This window comes from Nannochloropsis gaditana (assembly GCF_000240725.1).
Source record: "Nannochloropsis gaditana CCMP526 unplaced genomic scaffold scaffold473, whole genome shotgun sequence".
NCBI lineage: Eukaryota > Eustigmatophyceae > Eustigmatales > Monodopsidaceae > Microchloropsis > Microchloropsis gaditana.
This window is the reverse complement of record NW_005803480.1, coordinates 1-23,578: the sequence shown is the minus strand read 5'-3', so window position 1 is coordinate 23,578 and position 23,578 is coordinate 1. Positions and strand designations below refer to the sequence as shown.

At 53.6% G+C, this 23,578-nt stretch overlaps 10 protein-coding genes across 10 annotated transcripts; 6 read left to right on the top strand and 4 right to left on the bottom strand.

Moving 5' to 3' along the window:
- Positions 1–985: 985 nt before the first annotated feature.
- NGA_0175600 (uncharacterized protein) lies at positions 986–2,438 on the bottom strand (the record flags this gene model as incomplete). The annotated part of the gene is made up of 3 exons (XM_005854525.1): positions 2,398–2,438; positions 1,832–2,265; positions 986–1,621 (listed from the first exon to the last, which is right to left on the bottom strand). Exons 1-3 carry the CDS (start codon positions 2,417–2,419, stop codon positions 986–988), a joined length of 1,092 nt encoding a protein of 363 aa, XP_005854587.1. The 5' UTR covers positions 2,420–2,438.
- Positions 2,439–6,084: 3,646 nt separating this feature from the next.
- On the top strand, positions 6,085–7,842 carry NGA_0175800 (nuclear distribution protein; the record flags this gene model as incomplete). The annotated part of the gene is made up of 1 exon (XM_005854527.1): positions 6,085–7,842. The coding sequence occupies one exon, from the start codon at positions 6,085–6,087 to the stop codon at positions 7,840–7,842; it is 1,758 nt and encodes a 585-aa protein (XP_005854589.1).
- A 699-nt stretch (positions 7,843–8,541) lies between these two features.
- NGA_0176300 (uncharacterized protein) lies at positions 8,542–10,188 on the top strand. Its single transcript, XM_005854532.1, has 3 exons — positions 8,542–8,771; positions 8,961–9,226; positions 9,646–10,188. The coding sequence occupies exons 1-3, from the start codon at positions 8,567–8,569 to the stop codon at positions 9,814–9,816; spliced, it is 642 nt and encodes a 213-aa protein (XP_005854594.1). The 5' UTR covers positions 8,542–8,566; the 3' UTR covers positions 9,817–10,188.
- A 197-nt stretch (positions 10,189–10,385) lies between these two features.
- On the top strand, positions 10,386–12,649 carry NGA_0175901 (hypersensitive-induced response protein). Its single transcript, XM_005854528.1, has 5 exons — positions 10,386–10,617; positions 11,132–11,182; positions 11,415–11,564; positions 11,723–12,013; positions 12,200–12,649. The coding sequence occupies exons 1-5, from the start codon at positions 10,495–10,497 to the stop codon at positions 12,365–12,367; spliced, it is 783 nt and encodes a 260-aa protein (XP_005854590.1). The 5' UTR covers positions 10,386–10,494; the 3' UTR covers positions 12,368–12,649.
- Positions 12,650–13,260: 611 nt separating this feature from the next.
- Positions 13,261–14,799, bottom strand: NGA_0175501 (uncharacterized protein; the record flags this gene model as incomplete). Its single annotated transcript, XM_005854524.1, has 1 exon — positions 13,261–14,799. One exon carries the CDS (start codon positions 14,797–14,799, stop codon positions 13,261–13,263), a length of 1,539 nt encoding a protein of 512 aa, XP_005854586.1.
- Positions 14,800–15,543: 744 nt separating this feature from the next.
- On the top strand, positions 15,544–16,347 carry ECH (enyol-CoA hydratase; the record flags this gene model as incomplete). Its single annotated transcript, XM_005854530.1, has 1 exon — positions 15,544–16,347. One exon carries the CDS (start codon positions 15,544–15,546, stop codon positions 16,345–16,347), a length of 804 nt encoding a protein of 267 aa, XP_005854592.1.
- A 650-nt stretch (positions 16,348–16,997) lies between these two features.
- Positions 16,998–18,467, bottom strand: BKDA1 (2-oxoisovalerate dehydrogenase E1 component, alpha subunit; the record flags this gene model as incomplete). The annotated part of the gene is made up of 1 exon (XM_005854526.1): positions 16,998–18,467. The coding sequence occupies one exon, from the start codon at positions 18,465–18,467 to the stop codon at positions 16,998–17,000; it is 1,470 nt and encodes a 489-aa protein (XP_005854588.1).
- A 1,146-nt stretch (positions 18,468–19,613) lies between these two features.
- Positions 19,614–20,177, top strand: NGA_0176000 (uncharacterized protein; the record flags this gene model as incomplete). The annotated part of the gene is made up of 1 exon (XM_005854529.1): positions 19,614–20,177. One exon carries the CDS (start codon positions 19,614–19,616, stop codon positions 20,175–20,177), a length of 564 nt encoding a protein of 187 aa, XP_005854591.1.
- A 680-nt stretch (positions 20,178–20,857) lies between these two features.
- NGA_0175400 (uncharacterized protein) lies at positions 20,858–21,670 on the bottom strand (the record flags this gene model as incomplete). The annotated part of the gene is made up of 1 exon (XM_005854523.1): positions 20,858–21,670. The coding sequence occupies one exon, from the start codon at positions 21,668–21,670 to the stop codon at positions 20,858–20,860; it is 813 nt and encodes a 270-aa protein (XP_005854585.1).
- A 379-nt stretch (positions 21,671–22,049) lies between these two features.
- On the top strand, positions 22,050–22,796 carry NGA_0176201 (uncharacterized protein; the record flags this gene model as incomplete). Its single annotated transcript, XM_005854531.1, has 3 exons — positions 22,050–22,125; positions 22,384–22,549; positions 22,584–22,796. The coding sequence occupies exons 1-3, from the start codon at positions 22,094–22,096 to the stop codon at positions 22,794–22,796; spliced, it is 411 nt and encodes a 136-aa protein (XP_005854593.1). The 5' UTR covers positions 22,050–22,093.
- Between the last annotated feature and the right edge of the window lie 782 nt (positions 22,797–23,578).

Sequence of the window (23,578 nt, the reverse complement as noted above, 5' to 3'; positions counted from 1 at the left end):
TTGGAGAACTTTGCGATGAAGGGAAACGTGGTCGTGGAGCTCTTCCAGGGCACTGAGAAGAAGGGCGTGACTGTCGCTACGGTGCCGGGCGGGATCGCCCCCGGCGAGGTGCGAGAGGTGTCGTGGACGGCTCCTGAGCCGCTTGATGGAGTGTCTGGGAACCGAGCCTACCTGCGCGCGTACCACGCGGGCATGCCGGTGATCTATGCCCAGAGCGAGGTCTTCGACCTGTTGCCGTCGTCTGTGCGAGCAATTTAAGCCTGTGTGCCATCTTGCTATGTAAATTTCTACATTTATTCATGTAACTTAAGATGGACTTCTGGGCTTGATTGATTGATTTTTCGGAAGCACCCCATGGGACAAGTTTTAAGGATACAAAAGAAGAATCGACGCTCAAGAGAGGAGATCACGAACAAGAAACATGAGATTATTGTGCGAGTATGTGTGCAGTAAAAGAGCACTGGCGAGGTCAATCGAATTTACCAGGACGAGGGAGGTCTGGACAGGATGGAATTGTGGGGATGTCGACACGGGACCGCTGTGTGGAGCAGACGACAGCATGTTCCTGTGCATACAGATTTTAAGAGAGGGCCATGTGTACAACATATGAGCAGAATTTTGAATGGAGATTTTGCACCACGTAGTACCAGCGTCTGTAAAATGCAAATATCTGAACTGAGCAGAATTAATAAAAGATGAGAAGTAATTGAAGATAACAATCGATTGGAATATTTGCTGAAAACTCGACAGAAAATTGATATTTTGTATCTCTACTTCCAACGCATAATTTGTCCCTGAGGACCATCATTGTTCAATAGAAAACATAAGTCTTCTCAAAGGACTCCTCACTCTCTGTCACCCATCCTCTGCCTAGATCCTCTCAGTTTCTGGAAAATGCGATTTATGACGTTGTATACCAGAAAGCAGGCGTTCGACGCCTGCATGGTGTCCCACCGCAATTTCTCGTGATCTCTTTTTCGGAATTTTACTCACCAGCCGAAACGGTTCCCACCAATTCCTTCTCTAAATCGTTGGCCTCGACCAAAACCACCCCAAGGCCTGTGACCGGATCGTTTGTTACCGCAACTTTGGTCCCTATGCCCGGCGCCTCCCCAGCAAACCTCACATCCACCCCGCTTGCTTTCCAATCCTCTGCTCCTCCCTTCCCTACTACATCTGTCCCAAGAATAGCCAGCTTATCCACTACCCCTCCAAGACGGACACCGGCTTTGGCCTCTTTTTTGGGGAGAGGCAATAGCAATATCCCGAAGCCGTCCTCACTAAAAGCGAGAAATCGGCTGCCCTTCGGCTGCTTTGGCTCATAGATCGACTCTGGGATTCGTGAGAGCGGATAGGGCTGTTCTCGCATACCCAGGGCATTGACATAAAAGCCAGAGGCTTTCTGCACGTCGGGGACATTCAGGGCTAGCATCATGATGGGGTCTCGCCGCATCCCGACTATGACTTGATGGCGTAACCCGCCGGGAGAGTCCACAAGGACCCATCCGTATGCAGATTTTATCTTGCCCCCTGCTTCCGCCAGTTTAGAGAGACGAAGTGAGGGAACGGCCAACTGGAGGTAGGCAACGGCATTTCCAGGGTCAAGCACAGGGGTGTCACCCTGAATGATGAGCGAAGGACGATAAGAGGGGAAAGAGAAAGGATTGATTTGATCATCATACGCACGGACTTGTCTGAAACGAGTGATCTGTCCATTTCATTGTCTTGCCATGAATGGTCTGTGATTTGACCGCACTCTGGGTTGTGCTCAGTCTCGTCGTCTTCAAATTAAAATAACCCCCCCCCCCGGGGAAATAACGCGCCTACTCACCTCTTCCGTTTTGAGAACCTCGTTCAGTTCCAGAACGAAATGAGCCCCGTACATTGAAAAGGAAGAGACACCAGGATACCAGGCCTTTGGCGTTTTCAATGTCTCAGGTCCATACCCAACAAATGTACTATTTTGCCCCCCTACAAGTCGGGATCGCAGTACATGCATTTGCAGGCCATCCATGTAGAAGGATAAGGCTGCAGCCATATCTGGGACATTGATAACAAGGTGCTGCGTGAAGCGCGGGTTAGACGCCCATTCTGGCAGTTCGCCAATCGCATTTGCAGCATTTGGACATGACGGGAAAGCACCCGTGATACTGCTACCCAATATTCCGGCAGTGGTGGCTACTGTCACACGCTGTAAAAGTCCCTGCCGATCGATAAATTTAAGTTTGCGGCAATTTGGCACACCGTTTTCCACGTTCTCGTTATCTATGTTGAGAAATAGTATAATTCGTCAAGTTCCGTAGGTGCCATGAAGTGGCACTAGAGAGGTTGATAAACCGGCTCTTGCGTCAATCTTTGACATCTGTTTAAAAAAAACATTGAAACGAAGACTCTCACCTTCCACAACATCACTCTGCATTGATATTGTTGCACTCCTTGTCATCACTCTGGTAGAATAGAAAAATGACTCCGTCATAGGATACATGCAACTGACTGCAACAATTAGGGCCGCCGACCAGGCGTTTCTACCTCCCGGCATGTCTGGAAAAGTGAGTGGAAATATTGCCTTATGAGATGCATCAGTCTTTAAATGGTTCTTTGAGCATTATCGCATTCCTCCATATTGAGCGACTCGGATTGAACGATGTGAAAATGATGCATGTGATAAATATTTAAGGGAGGAACTATTTATCGCCCTCTTCCGGGTCGCTTTCCCCGCGCCAAATAATCGAAGAAGATCCAGAGGTAAAGAGATTTTTACGCCTCAGCGTTTTCGCTTACACAGTCATAGAAAGTGTTTAACAACAGAACCATGAGATTTTTCATTTTTAATTTTCTTTTTCTGCGTGTCCTAAGTCGCATCAAAGCCCACATCTCTACACCACCTGGGGTTCTGCGCTTGGAAACGTGCCCTGCCCAATTGCAACAACTCTTGAGATCGGCTTGGTGGTTCTGAGACCTTTCCGATTGTCTCGTAGGACTCGTTCTTGAAAAGGAGTTCCACACATTTATCTGCAACTTGCCGGATTTCAGCATTTGCATGTTGCAGCGCTTCTAAGACATCTGAATGAAATTGGAGACCACGTCTCGATGCTGACGATGTAAACGACATGTAATATAAGCGATACATCAACACAAGAGCTTGTAATGCGAGTTCATTATCGATCCTAGCAGTATTACACCATATTAAGTGCATGGCCTTCAGAAACTCAACGTCTTGGCTCATTTGCTCACTGCATACCGGGTCCAAAGCGAGCGTCTGTAGCAGTAAAAGAATTTGAAGCAGCATGTCGACTGCATATTTTTCATTTCCGTAATCCTCAACTGTAACTCTGTTGTGATCAGGACATCTATCACGATGTGACTGTAAATCGAGCATCGCTTCCTTACAGTACACTAACAAGCTTTTTGGTGATTCTTGCTGCGGTTCCTGTGATTGCAAGGGAGTCAAATTAAAGTCATGCCATTGCATGCCGACAGGTAAATCCAAAGGTGTCAAATTGGCCAGAATTCCTATTAACTCTAATACTAAGGGCTCCGTTGGCTGCCTGGAGCCTGGAGGTGGCAGCATCACCGAGCCGGATATAGTCGAGGACAGCGCCGGCCCCCCGGAGCTCGAAGCTGACCCAGCCAAGGCTGGCAACATGGCCAAAAGAGGCTTAATGTGAGATGGCCACAAATTACGAAGGTTGTATTCCTTTTCAGGATCTGCAAGCGATGCTTGCACAGCCAGAGACCACTGGCTTACATTTCGGATTATTTTCAGCACAAGAGGGTCCCGATGCCTTATAACACGATCCATCAACCGCCGTAAACCAGCTTTTGCACATAAAATCTCGACATTAGCATGATCTAATGTCAAGTTAATGGCTAGAGCTGCTAGCTCAAGTGTTAATGAGGGGAGTGGGAATTGGAAAATGAGCTCCTTCACAATAGACATCGCGTCCCGTGTCGTCAATTGATCTTCTTCATCCCTTTTAATTTCGCAGATTTGCGACCTTGCAAAGCCATCGTATGACAATAGGTATAGAAGTTTAATACATTGATCTTGCCAGGGTTTCCGTCTTTTCAAAGAAATGACGAGCTTTGGCACCAAACCACAACCCACAATGCTCCGACGTAACAGTGGTTCAAAAGCCAGATTGTACAAAATACCTAGTGCTGCTTCAGTCATCCGCCCCTTTGCATTGTCTCGAGCGTGAGCAGGATTTACCTCGATGTCATCACTGCTCCTGCCAAAAAATGTTGTTGCGGTACCCTGGTTGGATTGCGGAAGCTCTGCCCATACACAGCTGACTAGTCTCGCGACCACACGGTCCTCAGCCATCTGCTGCACATTTTCCTCGTAAACGCTTAAACGTTTAAGAAAAGTTAAACATAGGATGTATAGATCAGTGTGTAAAACTTGCACGTCGCTGTGCAACAGTGGCATTAAATACTCTTTGATCAGTCCCTTCTTTGTCATTTTCTCTTCCACTAAAGCGTCACCCCCTAGCAAGATTTAGCAATAGCCAGAGACCCACAAATAATGAACGACAGATATTTCTCATGTTAAATTCAGATTGGATGGGAAAACGCCTTCTTGAGTGACCATCTTGGTCAATATTGACGCTTGCTCCGTTGGCAAGTACAGGCACAAGGGAAGCCAATGTTTGCATAGTTAGAGAGCCCACCCGGTGCTCCTTTACAAGAGTTTCGTGCAATTCATAAAAATTAGAAGCCATCCAGAAGATCCGTAATATGTTATAGATCACGACGTCGTTCTTGGGCTGTGAGCCGTCGTCCATCAAGACACGAGCCAAAGCTCTCGGTACGGTAGGGTTATCCAGTAGCAAAGCCTCGAGGTTAATCACGTTCCTAGCTAGCTCCATGATGTTTTCAGTGCCCTGCGCCTTTTTCTTATCATCATATAACATTACTATATAAGTATTCAGCTCTTCAATGGTAGCTTGGAAAGTACCATCACCACATGTAGGGCTTGTGCCGTGCAGTACCCTTGTCGTAGCATCGTCGTTGTCTCGTAGGAAAAGTTGGTACAAGAGCTGCTCAACCTTCGATTGCTGCGACTCATGAATAAATTTATAATGGTTAACAAGCTGAACTGCCACGCGGATACAATCATCGTAGCTGGTCAGCAAACTTGTGTCAAGAGGCAGTGTTTTTTGTACTTCGGTGGCAGCATTCGAGGCGAGTATGGTGTAATTTATAACCAGGGCAGGATCGAATGGATGAAGAGACAAATTTCCTGGCTTTAATTTTTTAGGAGATTGTGCTTTTGAGCTGGATTCGTCTTTCATAGCCTGTGCGTTTAAAAAGTATGTGTGCCAAAGTGAAATTTGGGGGGTGTAGGGGGGTAAAGTTGTTGAATCGAGCGGTTGAAAAAGCAAGCTGGAAAAAAGCGACACAAACGATCGAGGCAGAAATTATAGAGGAATGTCCAGAAATGTGAGATAAGTCCACATGCGGAAATAAGACACGTATAGAATTCATGATCAGCTTCTGAGTGATTCTTTCCTCCAAGCCTTAGTGCGCATTAATTGCGCTCTCTGCCCACGAAGGAGAGGGTCTCCTCAGAGGAGGCTCGATCCTCCTACTACAGGAGTACTTCCTGCTTGCCATGGTGCTCTACACGATGAACTCCCATGGCAATACAAACATGTTCGACAACTTACAGCTTCCTTCTATACAAACACGCACAGGGGAAACATCCGGAATCTCAGATTGCTCACAGTGAGTGTCGTGCCTGAGGCAATCCCTACCAGGATTGCAGTGAAGCAGGGAGAAAAAAAGCGTGGTAGAGGTCGAAAGTGATAATCGGGCTCTCCACGCACCGGAAAGCCTTCTGTAAGACTTGCGAAGAGCCAACCCTTCGTTGCATTTTCCCCCCAGAGGTCCGTGTATAGAACTGCGGAGGAACGTCCCATGGCATCGGATTGCATCTCAAAATATAGAGCGTGCACCGCTCCATCGGCTCGATTAGGAGCATTGCAGCAAAATTTGACATTCGACGTGCTTTTTGGACGGCAGCAAAGCAGGATTATTACCCATCACAACACTTGCCGACGCGTTCGTTCGGCTCCAAGCATGGTGGGGAAGCTCAAAGTCGACGGCCGTCTCACGGGCCACCGGGGGTGCGTGAATACCGTTGCTTTCTCCGAGCACGGAGACTTCTGTGTGACCGGGTCGGACGACACTTATCTGATGCTATGGAATGTAGCAGCGCATGAATGTCGGATGAAGCACCTCAGTGGACACCAAGGCAACATATTTTGCGCGCGTTTCCTTCCTCACACTAACAATACTGAGGTCGTGTCTGTGGCTGCCGACGGCCAAGTTCGATGGAACTCCCTTGCCCGACCCTCCTCTCTGCTCCATTGTCCTTGGATCGTCTTGACACTACCCTTGTCAGGCATCAGCAAGCAACTGGCTCGGCACAACGGTCGAGCCCATCGGTTGGCAGTGACGGAGACGACCTCCTTCTTGACCTGTGGGGAGGACGGCCGCGTCCTGGGCTTCGACACGCGCGACGCACATAAGCGTCACTTGCTGACCGTGACCACCCCTGAGGACGACGTGATCCCACTCTACGCGTTGAGCTGCAGCCCGGTGGACGGTCATTCCTTCGTGGTGGGAGGCACGTCGGTGTACATGCATCACTACGACGCTCGGCATGTGCGTGAGCCGGTGGGCCGGTACGCACCCTTCCATTTGCGGGACGACAAGGATGGAGCAAGCAAGGCGAGGAAGCTCGTCAGCGACCACATCACGGGCACGGCCTTCAATTGGAACGGGAGAGAGGTCCTGGCGACGTACAACGACGAATGCGTCTACTTGTTTCGGGTAGACCGCGATGCTGCCCGAGGCGGGGCGGAGGGGGGGGGAGAACAGGTGCCCTGGGAAAGCAGCCAAGATGGGTTGGTCTCTGATCATGGGGAGGAGAGGGCCGAGCACCGGCGTCCCAGCCATATGGGACCACGCGAGGCGGAGGAAGACGGGCAGGAGGATGCCTCCCCGCGCGCGGGAGACTCTCCTGCCCTGCATCCATGTTCAGCGGCGTATTCGAACCCACAAAAACGGATGCGGCAACAGACATCGACGCGGCAAACGATGAGAGGAGATGTACTGGAGGAGAAGCTGCGAGGATATACCCAGGTCTTCCGAGGGCACCGCAATGACCACACAGTGAAGCAGGTGAACTTCTTTGGCGCCCGAAGCGAGTACGTTGTCTCCGGGTGCGACACGGGGCACATATTCATGTGGGAAACTCAGAGCGGGGAGCTGGCGCAGTTGCTGTACGGGGACCGACGGGGGGCGGTAAACTGCCTCGAGACTCACCCCAACCTCCCCGTACTCGCGACAAGCGGTTTAGAGCACGACGTGAAAATATGGCGACCTACCAGAGGGTTGAGTGTGCGAAAAGGAGCGTTGAAGGCTCATGGAGGGGAAATGGCAGAGAAACTAGCCGAGCGGAATGAAAAGGAGCGCAAGAAAGCTGCGCGCATCTCGAATTTTACAAGGTTCATGATGGGGAGGGCGCTGTCGAGTGTATCGGGTGAGCGCGCGGGGAGCGGGTCGGAAGAAGAAGATTCAGAGGATGGATTGGAAGGGGAAGAAGAAAGTGGTGACGGGCAATCTTCTCGACAGGCTTGGATGATGGATTACGCAAGGTTTTTGGTCGGCGGGGACGAGAGCAGCGAGGACGGAGATGAGAGCGGGCTAGAAGGGGTGCTTGAGGACAGTACCGATGTGTCGTCCTCGGAAAGTTCCCATGAAAACGATCAAAGCGAGAGTGGCATGAGGAGCGGTGTCGATGCTGAGGATGGAGATACGGATGATGGCTGAGAGTTAGGCGACCAAGGCCGGGCCTGAAGCCGACTTAAACCTTTCGAAACATCGTAGTGGGACAATATACTAAATGATTCGCCTGTATAAACCTTGAAGATATCTTGAAGAGAGACAACAAAACCAAATAAGTCTTAAAAGGTTAGGTGACGGGTAAAATTCCCACGTTTTCCTTCATGAAAATAATCGGAAATAGTCTACTGCTTTTTGTAAGAGGTATGGGGAGGTTGATAAAGCTTGCTTTTGCTCACAAATATGATGTTATTGTATCGCTTGAGTTCTCTTGGGACGCAAGAAATGGTTAAAGTTGACCTTTGTCAAAGCTGGCGCTGGTGAAGCGGGCCCCCGAGACTTCTTTTCGGTACACGGGATCAACAATGTCGCAGTCCGCGGGGTCCCATCAGCGGCAGCTGTCACTCAGCGAGTTCGCGGTGGCTACACGAGCATGACCATGCGAGGGTGTCAGGCACCTAGCAGCACATAAACGACGAGAGAGCGGCGTGTAGAATCGTCTCATGAAGGTCGGTTGTTTGCAACGTTGTGCGCCACCGTGCTGTGCCGCCTTCGTCGCTGTGTTGATCGGGCTTTCCTAGGACCAAGAAGCCTATAATATGAACCTATGAGCTGCCATATGACTTGCTGCCCTGGAAGATCTCTTTACCCAATATTTCTACTTGCTTCCTACAAAATTCTGCTTCTACCCATAGGAGAGCGAGAGAACTACATGAGCACTTTCCTTGTCGCTTTGACTCGCGGCTCGGTGGCGTGCACCGCTGCCGGAAGACATGGCCTCGCAAATCTTCGCAAAAAGCGTCCTTTAATACCAAAAGTAGATGGAGTCATGAACACCCTGCCTGTATCTCAAAATTATGGCTTTCATAGCTCGGCGTCGGTTTTAGGGGGTGGAACGCCAACGAAATGGAACCATGGTGAGTCATCCAATACGAGTTTAGAAAATAAGGCATATTTTGGGGGTCCATCCAGTAAAGTATTGTACAACGAGCTGGCAGATAGAACATCTGCAACAGTAGATGCCTGTTCAACGGAAGAAGAGTACTTTGCATGTTTATCCACACTTAGGCGTCGACAATATGCGATTTACACCCCTCTTCATACAGTGTGGAATTGGAAAATGAAGCAACGTCTGGCAGCCATGAAAGAAGCGGACGAAAAGCCTCAGCAAAGTGAGGAAAAAAGTCACGAGAAGGACAACATGTTTCGACCCCTGCCGGGAGAACGGGTGATTGAGTTGGACGAGAATCTTCCGGATGGTGTTTTGGAGGAGTACTGGGCTGAGCTTCGGAGAGAGCGAGAGGGGTCCCATGAAGGAACTGATGGCAAACAGACCTCTGGCCGGGGGCAGTCCAAGCGGAAAACGATCAAGGTGAGCAAACGAAGGAAAGTTGAAGATGTAGTCGAGTCGCTCAGTGTGGAAGGGGGTGAGTTTTGGCGTGATGGGCTGGTCTGTCGTCTAGTATAGTCTCAAGTCCACAGTTCGTAGCCGGTCCCTTGGGCAGGACAGCAAGCATCTAGCTTTGCCACTCCACGGACATAGGGTGGAAAAAAAAAAGGGACTACGGAGGTCTTGATTGTGTGAAGGAGTGTCGCTATTTTTGAAAGCGTGTTTTTTAATGAAAGACAGGGCCTTATGATCATTTCGGTTTCGTGTAGGTATACTCAAACAGACTAGAGTGGAACAGGTAGCTTTGATAACCAACGTGACTAAAAGTGATTCGGCACACTTTCTCACTACTTACATCCTTTCACACTTCGACATATATATATATATATATATATATACAGAAGCACTTCCTTTATGGTTGGACTTATGCCCCCAAAAGAAATAAACAAATTACGGAAGAAGGTACAGGGGCAAACACATCAGAGATAGACGGGAATGCTCGCGAATTCAACAACTCGCAAAAGCCCGCATCAACACCTGCTGGAAGAGCTGCTCTTACGAATGAGGGCTGATCAACGTCTCTCTGTCTAGAATGAAGATGCAAATAAAGCCCCCATCAGCTGCGATGAAGTAATTTTGCACCAGGCCGTCCTAAACATGACTCCACTTTCCATCCGCAACTGCACTTTGTCTTCATTCTTCTTCAACTCATGACAGCTTGTCTATTAGACTCAAAAAGTCGTGTCTTAAGGCACTAGTGTCGCGCCTCCTGACTGTGGTACTAGCGCCCTCGTGACCCCTACTGTGGTACTTCTCGAACAGGACATGTTTGTGTGGCCGAAAATACATTTTACCGCTAAGACCCATACGCCAAGAAGAAAATAACGCAAGAAGCGTGCAAAGATCAAGCATTTCTGACTCCCTGTTATAAACGCTTCGCCGGGAACACTCCTAGATGTCACGGCATAGCTCGTTGTCGGGTCGTCGCTAAATCGATTCCCCGAAGTCGGGCTTTGGTCGTAGTCCTTCTCACATTCGTTTCTTTTGTGCCCCCACCTGAATTCATCAAGGGAATTTTATACCAACGTTTATAATTTTGCCGTGTACGACTCAGTGAGACATTCACCGTGCATTTTTTTTCCAGGTATTGCAATTGGCAGGAGCGCGGAGGTTAGACTTCTGTGAAGATCAGCGAAGCGAAAGAGGGCCCCATCTCACTATATTCTACCGCACTTTGACTCCAAGAAAACATGGGGGAGTCTTGTCTTTGCTGTGCTTGTGTCAGCACGGGCGAAGTAGGTGTGGTTGAGCGGAACTGCAAGTACAATCGGTTGGGGCTACCAGGTATCACCCTCATGTGTTGGCCGTTCGAGGTAAGAGGGAATGGATAGCTTGTGGAATACAAAGCATGCGAAGAGGGGCCGCAGACCAAGCACGAGCAAAAATAATAGGTTAATGTGGGCATGGTCATGTTGTGCTGGGTTTCCTGGCAAGTATTATTCCATTTGCGTGCCCGAAATAGTGCGACGTTCACATGAGATAAGTCGTCCTTGTTTCCTTTCGCCCGCAGGCCATGCAATCTCGAGTATCCTTGCGCATCATGCAGCTAGACATCCGGGCGGAGACTAAAACCAAAGACAATGTCTTTGTGATGGTGTATATCTCCATCCAGTATCAGGTATAGTTCCAATGCTGTATGGGGCTGGCGTGCATCATTTTTTGCTTGGTTCTGCCAGAATTACAGCGCCGTACGGATATTTCTGGGAACCCATGGCAAGAACTACAATAGCTTTGTCTACGTACAACCTCATTTTCCATTACTCACACTACCTGCCTTCAAAATGTCCCACCAACACGCTCTCTTCCCTCTTCCCCACCCCTGACAAGGTCATTCGCGAGAAGGTCTTCGACGCTGTCTACCGCCTCACGAACCCGCAGGTAAGCCCTGTTCCAAAATTATGCCAATGGATTTTCTTCTCGATCTCTATCTGACTGTCAAGCCCCCATACCGGCGTATCTGCCGAGTTGCAGTTTCCTTTGGTCCACCCCATCCCCTGCCCCTTTCCTCCACCTCCCTTTCCCCCTCTCTTCTCCAACTCCTTAACGACTACCCCCAAAGTTATGTCCAACCTTCCTCCACACTTTTTTTCCTCGGGCACTACCTCCTCAGGAACAAATTCGCGCCTACGTCTACGACGTGGTCCGGGCAACCCTGCCCCGCATGTTCCTCGACGAAGCCTTCGAGGCCAAAGACGACATTGCGCACGCCGTCAAGGCCTCCCTGCAAACGTGCATGGGCACCTATGGGTACTCGATACTGGTGAGCGTCCCGATGGCGCTTCTCGCTCTTCTCCTTATGCCATGCATGCCTTGTTCATCTGAAAGGGACGGTTCGTGTCACCTCCGACGCTCAAGGGTCTCGTTGCCCACGCCCTCCTTCTCTTGCCTGACTTCTCCTCCCTCGCATGCCTCCCATAGAACGCCCTTGTGACGGATCTAGAACCCGATTTGCGCGTCAAGGCTGCCATGAACGAGATCAACGCCTCGAAACGCCTGAAGGAAGCTGCCAGGGAGCGGGCGGAAGGGGAGAAGATCGTCCAAGTCAAGATCGCGGAGGCCAACGCCGAGAGCAAATATCTGTCAGGAGTGGGGGTGGCGAAGCAGCGCAAGGCGATTGTGGATGGGTTGCGCGAGAGCATCCTGGGATTCAGCGGCAATGTGCCGGGGACGACGGCGAAGGACGTCATGGACCTGATGCTTCTCACGCAGGTAGGGAGGATAGAACGGGAGGGACGAATAGAGAGGGGTAAAAGGGGGGAAAAGAGGATAAAACGAGGTGCAACCAGGGACAGTCCTGTTTAAAATACGACAGTTTCCCCCTCCGTATTGTTTTACGGTGTGTTCCTCTGCATGAAGCGTTGTTCTGATCGGCCTTTTTCTTTTTCTCCCCGCCAGTACTTCGACATGCTGAACCTGGTGGGTAACAATCCCTCCACCAACACTGTCTTCATCCCGCACAAACCTGCCCTTGCGCAGAATGGAGAAGAGGAAGTAGGGGACCAGGTCAGAAATGGGATGTTACAGGCGCAAAGCAGGTTTGCGCACGCGAGGATGGGGCGGTGAAAGTGCAATCCCTGGCAAGGGAATGATGACGATGGTGGTGGTCTCGGCGGAAAAGGTGGGAGATGATAGAAAGGACTCTCGGATGTGTCGCGGAATCAACCAACGGAAAGAGAGGGGTGTCAGCCACTTTCTGTGTTTGCATATTTGACAGGATTGGGGTTTCGATGAAGGGTGCTAGCAGGAGCATGTCTCTGTATTCATGTAGTACAGGGGAGCCAAGAAGTATTGAAAGCATGTTTGAGCCCGAAACAATCATGATAATGCCTCCTGGGCTCAAAAACGTTCTTCGCTGCTTCTTTGCTTTACTAGGAATGTCGACCTGGATGCTCTGAGTTGCCTGACGTGAAGCCCGATGTTGCCACAAGATGTCTCCGATCCTGTGGCCATCCGCTTCTCCTTTCGCCCGGGAATCAATTCGGAATGAGGAACTTTACATCGAATCAAAAACCATGAGAAAGGCATTGCCCCCGATCCTCCATTGAGCGAGCGAGACGATTGCTGTGACATCCTTTTCTTTGACGCTTTCTTTCCCGCTTGCATCGAGGTTGTTTCTTGCGTTTTGTCTTACAATAACACGTTATGGTCCTATTTTCTTCTGTCTCAAAAGTTTCTCTATCGACGAGTACGAATCCATGCTGGACTCACAAGTAAGCACTTTGAAAATACACAATATTCCATTTTCCCTATGTACACGCGTCGATAAAATCGTCGAGGCCTTCTGGATACTTTGACGGGCCTTCTTACAGCCTTTCATCGTAATTTTTGCAAAAAGGCCCTATTCATATGCTTGAATCATTTTTTTAATATCACAAAAGGCATGCATGCAAAAGCTTTGAAAAGTCCGCACATGTCTTCCTTACGCCGCTTCCATCCCCTATTCCATGCCCGAAATCCTATTTACTAGCTACCTCCTTCTGCTGGGCTCCATTCAATTTCAGAGCGTCCAGGAGCTCCAGCACTTCCCCCGAAGGCCTCGTTCGAGGGTAGTGGAAACCGTGCGAGCCCGACGGACCTCTGGCCATGATGCCCCCGTTCCGGGTCTTAGGGATAACCCTTCCCCCCAACGGCCTTGCCGCCCCGGTCCTGGCACCAGAGTTGAGAGTTGAGAGAGGGGTGGAGGGTAGGGGGGGAGCTACCACCAAATTCTGGACGACGGCCTTGCTGTCAATATGCTTGACAGAAAACGCAACCCGCTCGCCCACGGCCAGCGGTGCCGCATCCGAGTACTGAAAAGAGACAAGCGTTCGTCTCTGGCCTTCCCGTTTGAGGACCCCTCGTACTCCTCTGCCGGCCGCATCCACCTCGAGCTCAACAATGTGTCCGGTGTGGTCTCCTTCAGGGAGGACAGGAGGCAGGAAGCAAGCACCAGCCAGGGTAGAGGCGGGACCCCCGGTACCTGTGCTTGTCCTCGTGGTCGGCACTGGCCCTGGGATGCCGCTTGTCGCGCTGCAAGAGCCGCCACTACCTGTGCTTTCTTTTTGGGGACCCTTGAGCGTCGTCGCCCCTCCCTCCTGAGCTGCGTGGAGAATTTCCAACCCTGCCATGGTGGCCACCTGACCCGTCGAAAATCCGTTCAAGAAGGTCACCCGCACCGACGAACGCCAGTTGGACTTGGTCCCACTCAATGTATCTACACACTGAAGTGCACCGGCTGGCGCAGCGAATTCGACGAGAGCCTGCTCTCCTTGACAGGGAGGCTTCTCATCCTTCTCTTTTCCCTCTTCGTCCAACCCTCCCAACTTGACATGCGTGACCTCCCCGAATCGGTCGACAAGAGCACGTACACTAGCTTCAGTACTTCCTTCCGGTAAGCTCCTGATTTCCACGCACCGAAAGGCCAGGTCACACCCAGAGGAGTGATCGACGCGACCAATTTTTTTCCCGTTCTCACAGGTGGCCACAGACTTAGAGTGCGCAACAGCCTGGGCCAGCAGGAGGCGCTCCTGGCCGCATGTGCCTCCAACGTTCTCCAATACTTGCCTTATTTGTGGTAAGGACAATAATTTTGTGACCGGAATCGAGCCACTCCGCATGTGTTTGGCAATTGTGTAGTTGGTCTTCAAATTCTCCAATGAGAAGAGCGCTTCGATTGCATGCCTGAGAGAGTCTACCAAAGCGGGGTCCCAGAAAGAAGAGTCATTCACGGGCAATGACGAACATACGACAGACCGATTAAAGGCAGGCGACGGGTCGTGACAGTCGTCCACAAATGTGGAAGGTGTGTGTTGCAATGGATGAGGCTGGAATTGCGATGCATAGCGAAAATTAAGCCGCTGCTCGCCTCTTTCTCCATTTGACTGGTGGAACTGATAGTGATGTTGGTTTGAGAACTGATTGTAATCGGATTGAAGCTGGTTTTGGCCTTGATAGTTGTACGACACGGTGGACGGGCTCGGGGAGGAGGTTGGATTGGAGGAGGACTGCGTGAACATCCTTGAAGGTATGAAAGGCGGGCATGTCGACCTCAAAGTTGGGCGTTGGCGATCTTTTGAACCCGTGGAATCGCCCATGACGCTCGATAGGGAAGGCTTGCTGTGTCGTGATTGCAGTGAGAGCGCCTTTAAGTAAAGTGGCAATAAGGAAGGGGGGGCGCCGGGAAAGGGAGGGGCCAGGACCACGGGCGAGAGCTAGGAACTCAGGCGAAGGCCAGGCCTGCCGGCTTTACTGCTACTCTGGACACTTTATAATCGTCAGCACACCAAGGGGGAAAAAGACTTCCAACCAGCGTGGCGAGACAATTGAAACCTCCCCGATTCGTGGGGACCTGATGTCCGCCTCCTTGCGAAGGAGGAAAAGGCAAGAAGAGGTAGGGGCATTGCACATGGCTCAATATTCCGTTTGAATGCCCTCGCTGTTCCTGCACTGCTGCATGGGGAGACGTCGCTGAACGCATGACATATTCGGTGCAACATGCCGGCCATGTCCAAGGCCACCATGTCTTTAAGAGAGTGCGTATCAGAAGGAGAGGAGGTGCGTTGTATGATGTACTCGCCTATTGCTCGGCCATCATTTCCAGTCCTGTTCGTCGTATCTTGTTCATACAATTTCTTTTTCTTTTCACCTTGCACACATCTACCCACAGTATGCTGGCCCGCTCCATCCTTTGTCGTCCTGCCGTTAGGTATGGTTTGACGAGCTCAATCCCCTGCCTGCGGACAAACTGTCAAATGTCGCTGATGTCTACGGCCCCGGCAGGGAAATGGGAAAAGGAATACGACTTCATACTGGCGGAAAAGAAGGGCAAAGTTGCCCTTCTGACACTGAACCGGCCCAAGGCCTTGAATGCCCTGTGCAACGGCATCATCCAAGACCTCATCGATGCCACCACGGCCATCGCGGCTGATGATACTGTCGGTGCAATCGTTCTGACCGGCTCGACGAAAGCTTTCGCTGCAGGTGCGGACATAAAGGAAATGAAGGACAAGTCATTCGTGCAGGCCTTTAGCTCGAACATGTTTGCAGAATGGGGTCACATTGCCCGGGTAACCAAGCCTATCGTGGCGGCTGTGAATGGTTATGCGCTAGGAGGGGGTTGTGAGCTGATGATGATGGCAGACATCGTCATCGCCGGAGAAAACGCCAAATTTGGACAACCTGAGATCACGCTGGGGGTGATTCCTGGGTGCGGAGGGACGCAGCGCCTGGTCCGGGCGATAGGGAAGAGCAAGGCGATGGAGTTGGTGTTGACAGGCGGAATGATAGATGCGCTGCAGGCGGAGAGAGATGGCCTCGTGTCTAAGGTGGTGCCCGCCGAGAAAACCGTCGACGTGGCCCTGGAAATGGCGACCAAGATCGCCTCCTTTTCCTTGCCTGTGGCGGCGGCCGCCAAGGAGACTGTGAACGCGGCATTCGAACTCAATTTGGCGGAGGGTTTGCGGTTCGAGCGGCGGATTTTCCACAGCCTCTTCGCCCTCCAGGACCAAAAAGAGGGAATGGCAGCCTTCGTGGAGAAAAGGAAGCCCACGTTCACGAATACGTAAGCGCCAACGGAGGAAGTAGGAAGAAAGAGATTGCAAAATCGATGCTAGCGTCAGAAGGGAAATGTGGGGGGACGGGTGCGACAAGACGTGCGGGGGAAGCACGGAAAAGCAGGGAAAAGGAGGATACATGCATGCGATACTGGAGGCACAGGCCCCGATGATGTGAGCACGGTGAGAAAAAACAAAGGGTTCGAGTATGCCGCGGAGGGTCTAGCGTGAGGAATGTGCTCCTTGACGATGGGGACGGAAGGAATTTTTTTCACAGCCCACGAGCAGCGAATCCTCTGCCAGGCGCGTGGGAGGGACCTCACGGCAGGCTGGAAAAATGACAACGACAATGCCCGATTTCTTTGGTCACAGCAAGCGTTGTCTCACCTATGGACAGGGTTGCGCTATGCTACTATCGACAAGCTGATTATGCACATGATACATTCCACCTATACTGGCTCCAATCCCTCCGAGGCTTTCCCTCTTTGACAGCTATTGCCTCTTAACGCTCCTTCGTCACACCTTGCATCCATACCGCATTCGAAATATTCTCCCTCCTCCCACTGTGTCCAACCCAAGCGTTGATACAGCTCCATGCTACATTTCTCGGCATTGTCCCTCCATCCGTCCCGTCCCATTTCCTCCCCCACCGTGGAACCCGCTCAGTGCCCCTTCCCTGTGCCCTCTTTGTACACATCCGGGTACTTTTCAACGTGATCCCGCAGTCCCGCCTCCTGTTCGCGCAAATGCCAGGGCTTCTCCCGGTACACATCTTCGAACAAAGCCTCCATTCCCGGCTTTGGCTTCACTTCCGCACGCTCAAGAGCCCGCAGCACCGCCATCCGCTCCTCGTCTCGCAGTTGGACCTCGTCTTCGTCCGACCACCACCCTTTCCCCTCCATCCAGGCCCGAAACCGGCGGAGGGGATCCTCCTGTCCGTGCCACTGTTTAATTTCCGACAAGGACCGGTAGCGCGTGGAGTCGTCCGAGGTCGAGTGGTGCCCCACGCGATAGGTCATGGCCTCCACCAGCACGGGCTTTCCCTCCCGGACGCACACCTCCCGAGCCGCCTGACAGGCATGATACACGGCCAAGACGTCGTTCCCGTCCACCCTCAGGGCATGCATGCCATAGCCGGGGGCGCGGGAGACGACACCATCCCCACGAAATTGCTCCTTGACGGGCGTGCTGATGGCGTACCCGTTGTTGCGACAGAAGAACAACACGGGGGCTTGCAAGGTGGCGGCGAAATTGAGGGCCGCGTGGAAGTCGCCCTCGCTCGCGGCCCCTTCCCCGAAGAAACAGATGACACAGCGTTTGTCTTCCGCCGACTTGGAAGCGTCCTCGAGCTTGATCCCGTAGGCCGCCCCCACCGCGTGGGGGATCTGGGTGGCGAGGGGGGAAGAAATGGTCTGGAAGTGCAAGGCGGCCGTGCCGTAGTGGATGGGCATCTGCCGGCCTTTCCCCAGGTCGTCCCGGTTGGAGAAGCATTGGTCCGCAAACTGATCGAGGGTGAACCCGCGCCACATCAAGACCCCGCCCTCCCGGTACTGGGCCAAGACCGGGTCCTCAGGCCGGAGGGCGGCGGCACTGCCCACGTGTGTGGCTTCCTCCCCCGTGCAGGTGATGTAGAAGGAAATCCGACCTTGCCGCTGCGCGTTGTAGAAAATGGTGTCCATGGCTTGCAGCCGTACCATCGTGTGGTACATGCGGCGGACAACAGCTTGGTCAAGGTCGGGAACGAGAGCCCCGGAACGCACACGGCCGTCTGTCTCGAGCACCCGGTATACAGGCCAGACTACATGCTCTTCGGGGGCAACCACGTGAAGCGAGGAGGTGAAAGGAATCCCCTCGGGCGGTGCGCCGGGAAAGTCACCGTGAGAAGCCTCTGTTGGAGGGAGGACGCAAGACTGCGGCGGTGCAGCCGACGATGCTGTCCGTTGCGACGCCGTGCCATCAAATCCCTCTCCCTCATGCTCCGAAGGCACGGTGCTTGAGAGCTCTATGGAGCCGGAGTCATCGGCGGGTACAGCTTCGGCGGTGGAGCGTGACTGAGGCGGGTTCGGTGTAGGTTGTAGACTAAGCAATCGGCGTCCACACCCAGGCCTCGAGCCCCGGTGACCATGTTGCATCCCTGCGGCTGATAAATTCAGCCTACGCAGCCCCCTCTGTGACTGTATGGCAAATGCATGCTGGCTTAAAATGTACCGTAGCGGGCGACAGTACATTTTTGGTGCCCTATGTACGCCCAAGACTTGACACCAGAACCTGTTCCACGATGTGCCGGCAGTGGAAAAGGTTCTTGTGAAACATCATTGTTGAGTCACGACCATCACAAAGACTCCCAGAGCGCACGAGTTACCGTCCCACTGTCGACCAGGTCTGTGTACTTGATAGATATTGGGGGTCAGACACGCAATGGCAGGACAGAGAGCGGAACCCGGGTTTTCCCCCCTACCCCCCCCCTTCGGCGATTTCAAGTTCATGTCACCAAACCGACACACAGTGGCCAAGTCGAACGGGGCACTCGATCCTTGCCTCCGCCGAGGATTGCCAGGCCTTGCACACGCCTGGGGCTTCTAAAATTCGAAGCGTCTCGTTTCTCGTGTGGAAGCACGCATGCCCGTCAGTGCACGCAGAGCCGCCCTCCACTTGTTAAAGCAACGAGACTATGAGTTCATCCACTTAGCTAGCAATCAACTCCCTTCTGCTCGATCCATTCCCTTCCGCATTCTTAGGCCATGCACGTGGGGAGCCTTTTGGCATGGCTGACGCTCTTGTGCTGCTGTTATAGTTGTCGCCTGGCTTATGTGACATCCCCCCTTGCCCCAGGACGGGGCCACGGGCAGCGGACGGTGACTATTACCCCGCAACGGCCCGTACCTCTTCTATTGCAACCGCTGACAAACTATCCTTGCGCCACGCTTTCTGCCCGTCGTTCCTCTTTACCCGTATTTTCATCCTTTTCGTCCTTCTTTGCCGAGCGGGCTGGAGTGAACGCGACGACCAGCGGGGATAACTTGGCATATGAACTGCGCCTTCTGGAGCTGGAGAGTCGGCTCTTGAAATTGGAGGGAATCACGGGGCGGACGGCTAGTTCAGGCGGTGGTGGGGCAAGCGGGGGGAAAAAACGTGGGGGGAACGTGCAAGGTGCAACGGGCACCGGTAGCAGCGCTTTCAACCACATTCTTCCAGACGGGGAGCAGCTGTTGTTAGGCTGCACGTTCGCCGGGGCCGTGCTCGGCTTATTCGTGGGCCGCGCCTTATTTAACCGACAAATGTACCTGGGCAGTGTAGGGGGTGCTGTTTTGGGCGTGCATTTTTTCAACAAGGAAGGGAACTTCGGGGCCTGTATCCGGGCCCTGGGGAAGCTGGTGCTCTACGCCTGCGACCGGTTGGCCTACGCCTGGTCCGAGCTCAAGTTCAATTGGAAGGCCTGGAGGGTGTACGAGCGGAGCTTCAAGAAGCTGGAGAGCCTGGACAAGGAGATGCAGGTGTCGAAGAAGATCAAGGCGTGGGACCAGCAGTACCAGGTGTCCACCAACCTGAACGGGTGGTGGCGGAAGTTCCAAACCTCGGCCAAGGGCCTGGAGGAGAGCTTGAAGGAGCAGGCGGTCTACTGGCAGCGCACCCAGCGGCTCAGGGACGAGCAGCGGCAAGCGCAGATGATCCACCAGGAGATTCAGCGGCAGCAGGAGAGGGAACGGGCCCGGCAAAACGGGGGGGGGGTAAGCGGAGGGGCCTTTCAATCCACCAGCGTCGAGACCGAGGCCCGGCGTCGCTTCGACCCGAGTCGGAGCAAGGCGAAGGAGCGCGGGGCCAAGGTCGAGGGGAGCCTCTGACCGCGCAGGGTCCAAGGCCCGGAGCCGGGGCGGGTGGTCCGCCCCTCGCGCACAGGCCTCCGCCCTTACCCCTGCCAGTGGCCCCCAGCCGGCCTCCCACCCCTCTCATCCCGGCGCCTCCCCACCTTCCCATTTCTCTTCCATCTCGTCTCGCCAGGGCCTCGACACGCCGGGGGCAGTGGGAGGTCCGGGCGGGCGCCCTCCCCCTCCCTCCTCCCCGGGCCTCGCCTTTGAGTTCAACCGTTTCGTCAAGAGCCTCGGTGGAGCCACGAGCGGCATCTCTCGCTCCTCCAATCCCGCGGCCTCTCCCGTGCCTTCGCCTTCCTCCCCCGCCTCCCCTCCTTCCCTCACTGTAAATAGCATCGAGGGACTCGAGGGCCAGGCGCGGTCCATGGATGCTGGTGCCCCGCCGCCCCACGTGGACGAGCGTGAGCCGTTCAATCTGTCCTCCCCCTCTTTGGGAAGTGGCGGTGTGGAAAAGAAAGGTTGGGAGGGCGGGAGCGAAGTAAACATGTAAAGGAGGGGGGTCTCGGCAAGGGGGGCGGCATGAGGGCCGGGCTAAGAGGGAGGAAAGACCCGAGGGCGCTTTCGCTTTGCTTGCAAGGAAATGGAAAAGTGTGATGCTAGGGCTCCGGAAACTGTTTTTAATTTACTGCTCAAGGGCGTGTGAGAGCGCATTCTTATGCGCGCCACGCGGCCGCCCTCCTGAGGGGTGAGAAGCCCTCCGCTTTGCTATCTACCCTTTTTTTCTCTCCCCCCTTATCCTTTCCCTCGCTCCCTCCGAAGGCCTTGCTCAGCATTGCCACAATCTTGGAAAACCATAGGAAGGAGACGGCAAGGATGCCGAGGGCGCCGGCTTTGATCACCCAGTGGGTACGTGGACTGACCAAGGTATAGTAGGTCAGGAAAGGGCCGCCGACAACACGGGCCAGAGTAAAAATGATGGCGAAGAGGGCTTTGTTCGCCTCGGCCACAGGGGCGTCATTGTAACCGAGCTCTCGGAAGAGGTGGATGGTGTGCATGAAAGGGTTGGAGACCTCCATCAAGAACAGGCACATGCCGAGCTCGGCACCGGAACGTTCGTTTATGAGCCCCGTCAAAAGGCCGGCCAGGGAAGCCAGGTGGTGGAAAAAGTTCATGGTATCGAAATGCCGCTTCCGGACGTCGTTTAATGTGCAGGCCACGTAGTCGTAGATGAAATAGCCCGTGCTGACGTTCAGGACAATGATCTGATTGCGGGTGTTCGGGCCCCCGATTTTGCAAGGAGTCTCCAGCAGAACCAGAACCAGGGTCAGGTAAGCAGAAAGAAAGGCGTGGAGGATGGAGACGGTCCGGTTTCGAAAGTCGAAGCTTGTGCCCGAGATGGCCGGCAGGACACAGACGAGGCCGAACACTACTGACCAAGCTACCGTAGACAGGATTAATCCGGGCCACCGGTCTGCCAGTATATCCACGTAGGGCTGGATGGCTGCAAGGAGATCCGTCGTCTTCATGATGAGTGGAGGAGGGACTAAGGGACGTGTGTCCGAGCGTGTGTGTGGCAGATCGAAGAGTTGTTAGAATCCTACTAGTAGTAGGAGAAAGCGTCGCTTGATGCAACACGGGGGTGAACGATCTGTCGCAGCTCACAATGCTGCTACCTGGACGCTGAGTCCTACGCATGCATGCCGTGGATATAGCCATGAATATAGACATCAACCTACGGCATGGACCAAACACTCTGACCGTTGCCTGCAATTATGCCATAATCAGTCTGGACACTGTTATCACGGGAGTCGGTGCGGCGAGTCACTCCCTCGCCAAGATTGCAATACTAAGATGACCAACGTTTCCTTCCGGCACTCGAGACTTACTTTAACGCCACTGACCGCGCATCAGGACAGATATACCTGCTATGCACCATCGGCGGCGTGGAGATGGCGGAGGCGGCAGCAGAAAATCAGATGAGGTGAGGACATTTTGATGCTATAGTGCTTTCAAGTCACACCAGTATGAGGGAAATTGGACGAGGTTTGCGTATCATTGCTCCCCCGTCCGAAGAGTATGATGATCTGACAAGCGTGTAAGTGCGTATATTGCTGGCGTCTTGTCCCTGTCTCAGACGGCTGTACATGGATGTGGCAGACACCATTTCTGAGATCGCCTTTCTTCCTCTTACGGGGTTGTCCCCTCAGGACGTACTCATTTCCTTAATGAAATTGGTAAGAGAAGGGCACCCCGCCGCTTTGGAGGCACAAAATATCTACCAGCGTGACAATAATCAAGTAAATTTTCTGGGCCGGGCCCGTGCATTGCTGGAAGAGGAAGGGGTCTCGAAGCACCTCTCCCCGCCGCAGGAGCATCCCGGACAGAAGATATCTGGCGATGGGCCTGTACAAAACGTGCCATCCCCTTCCTTGGAGATAGTATCCTGTGGCGATGGAGATTATGCAGGAAAAGTGCACAATCCTCAGCCGTCGCACCAGACGGGCCACCGAGAGCAGGAGCAAAAGCCGCAGCCCCACGAGCCACCAGATCCCCAAACAGTCCACCAAGGAATACCGCCCTCTGTGTCGGATGCTGGGGAGAGGAACGAAGGTAGATATCTGGAAAGCATGGGCGTTGCTGGTGTGCCCCTAGGACCCCACGCTTATCCCTCGTCCTTTGTCCCCGCTCGAAGCGACGCCCCTCTGCCTCCTGGCTTCCCATCGCAAGCAGGGTTCCCGGAGGGCCGGGCCATGGCCTTAGGCAACGGTGGTATGCCCCCCTTCTTGGCCGGCGGCCCTATGCCCTATTCGGGACTGCAGGGGTTCCAGCGTCTGGGAAATGCATCGGAGGGCCCAGGCAGTCACCCTCAGGACGTGCCAGGGCTCACGAGGTCTCTTGGTCCCCCGGGGAGGGGGGGGGGGGGCGGTGGGGATGACGGGGATGCTCCCTCCTCCCCCCGGGCACTTTTTCATGCACCCCCCTAATCCGATCCCTCCTCCTTTCCTGGACGCCTTGGTCGGGCCCTCGGCCGCCCCTCAAGCGTCGGCCGCCAGGGAGATGGCGCCGGCCCCGACAGGCTCTGGGGAAGGGGCAGGTCAGATCCCAGAGGATGCAAGGACCGCGCCCTTCTATCGAGCGGACGAGGCCGGAGGGAAGGCGAAGGCAGGAGAGGCCAGCCAAGAGGAGGGGCCGCGGGAGGGGGCTGAGGGGGGTGCTCGCGGGAGGTCGGGGGCGAGGATCGGAGGGCCCGGTCCCGGGGCCCGACCTGAGCGCCTTGTTCACGGCAGATGATGATGGCCGGGCTGCCCCTTCCCGCCCACGCCTTTCAGGCACCCGTTGGCATGGCGTTCGAAGGCCAGCAGCCTTTCCTCCCGGCGGAACAAGCTTACTTGCCGGGACATCCGCCATTCCCCCATTCCGGAGCAAGGGGGGGA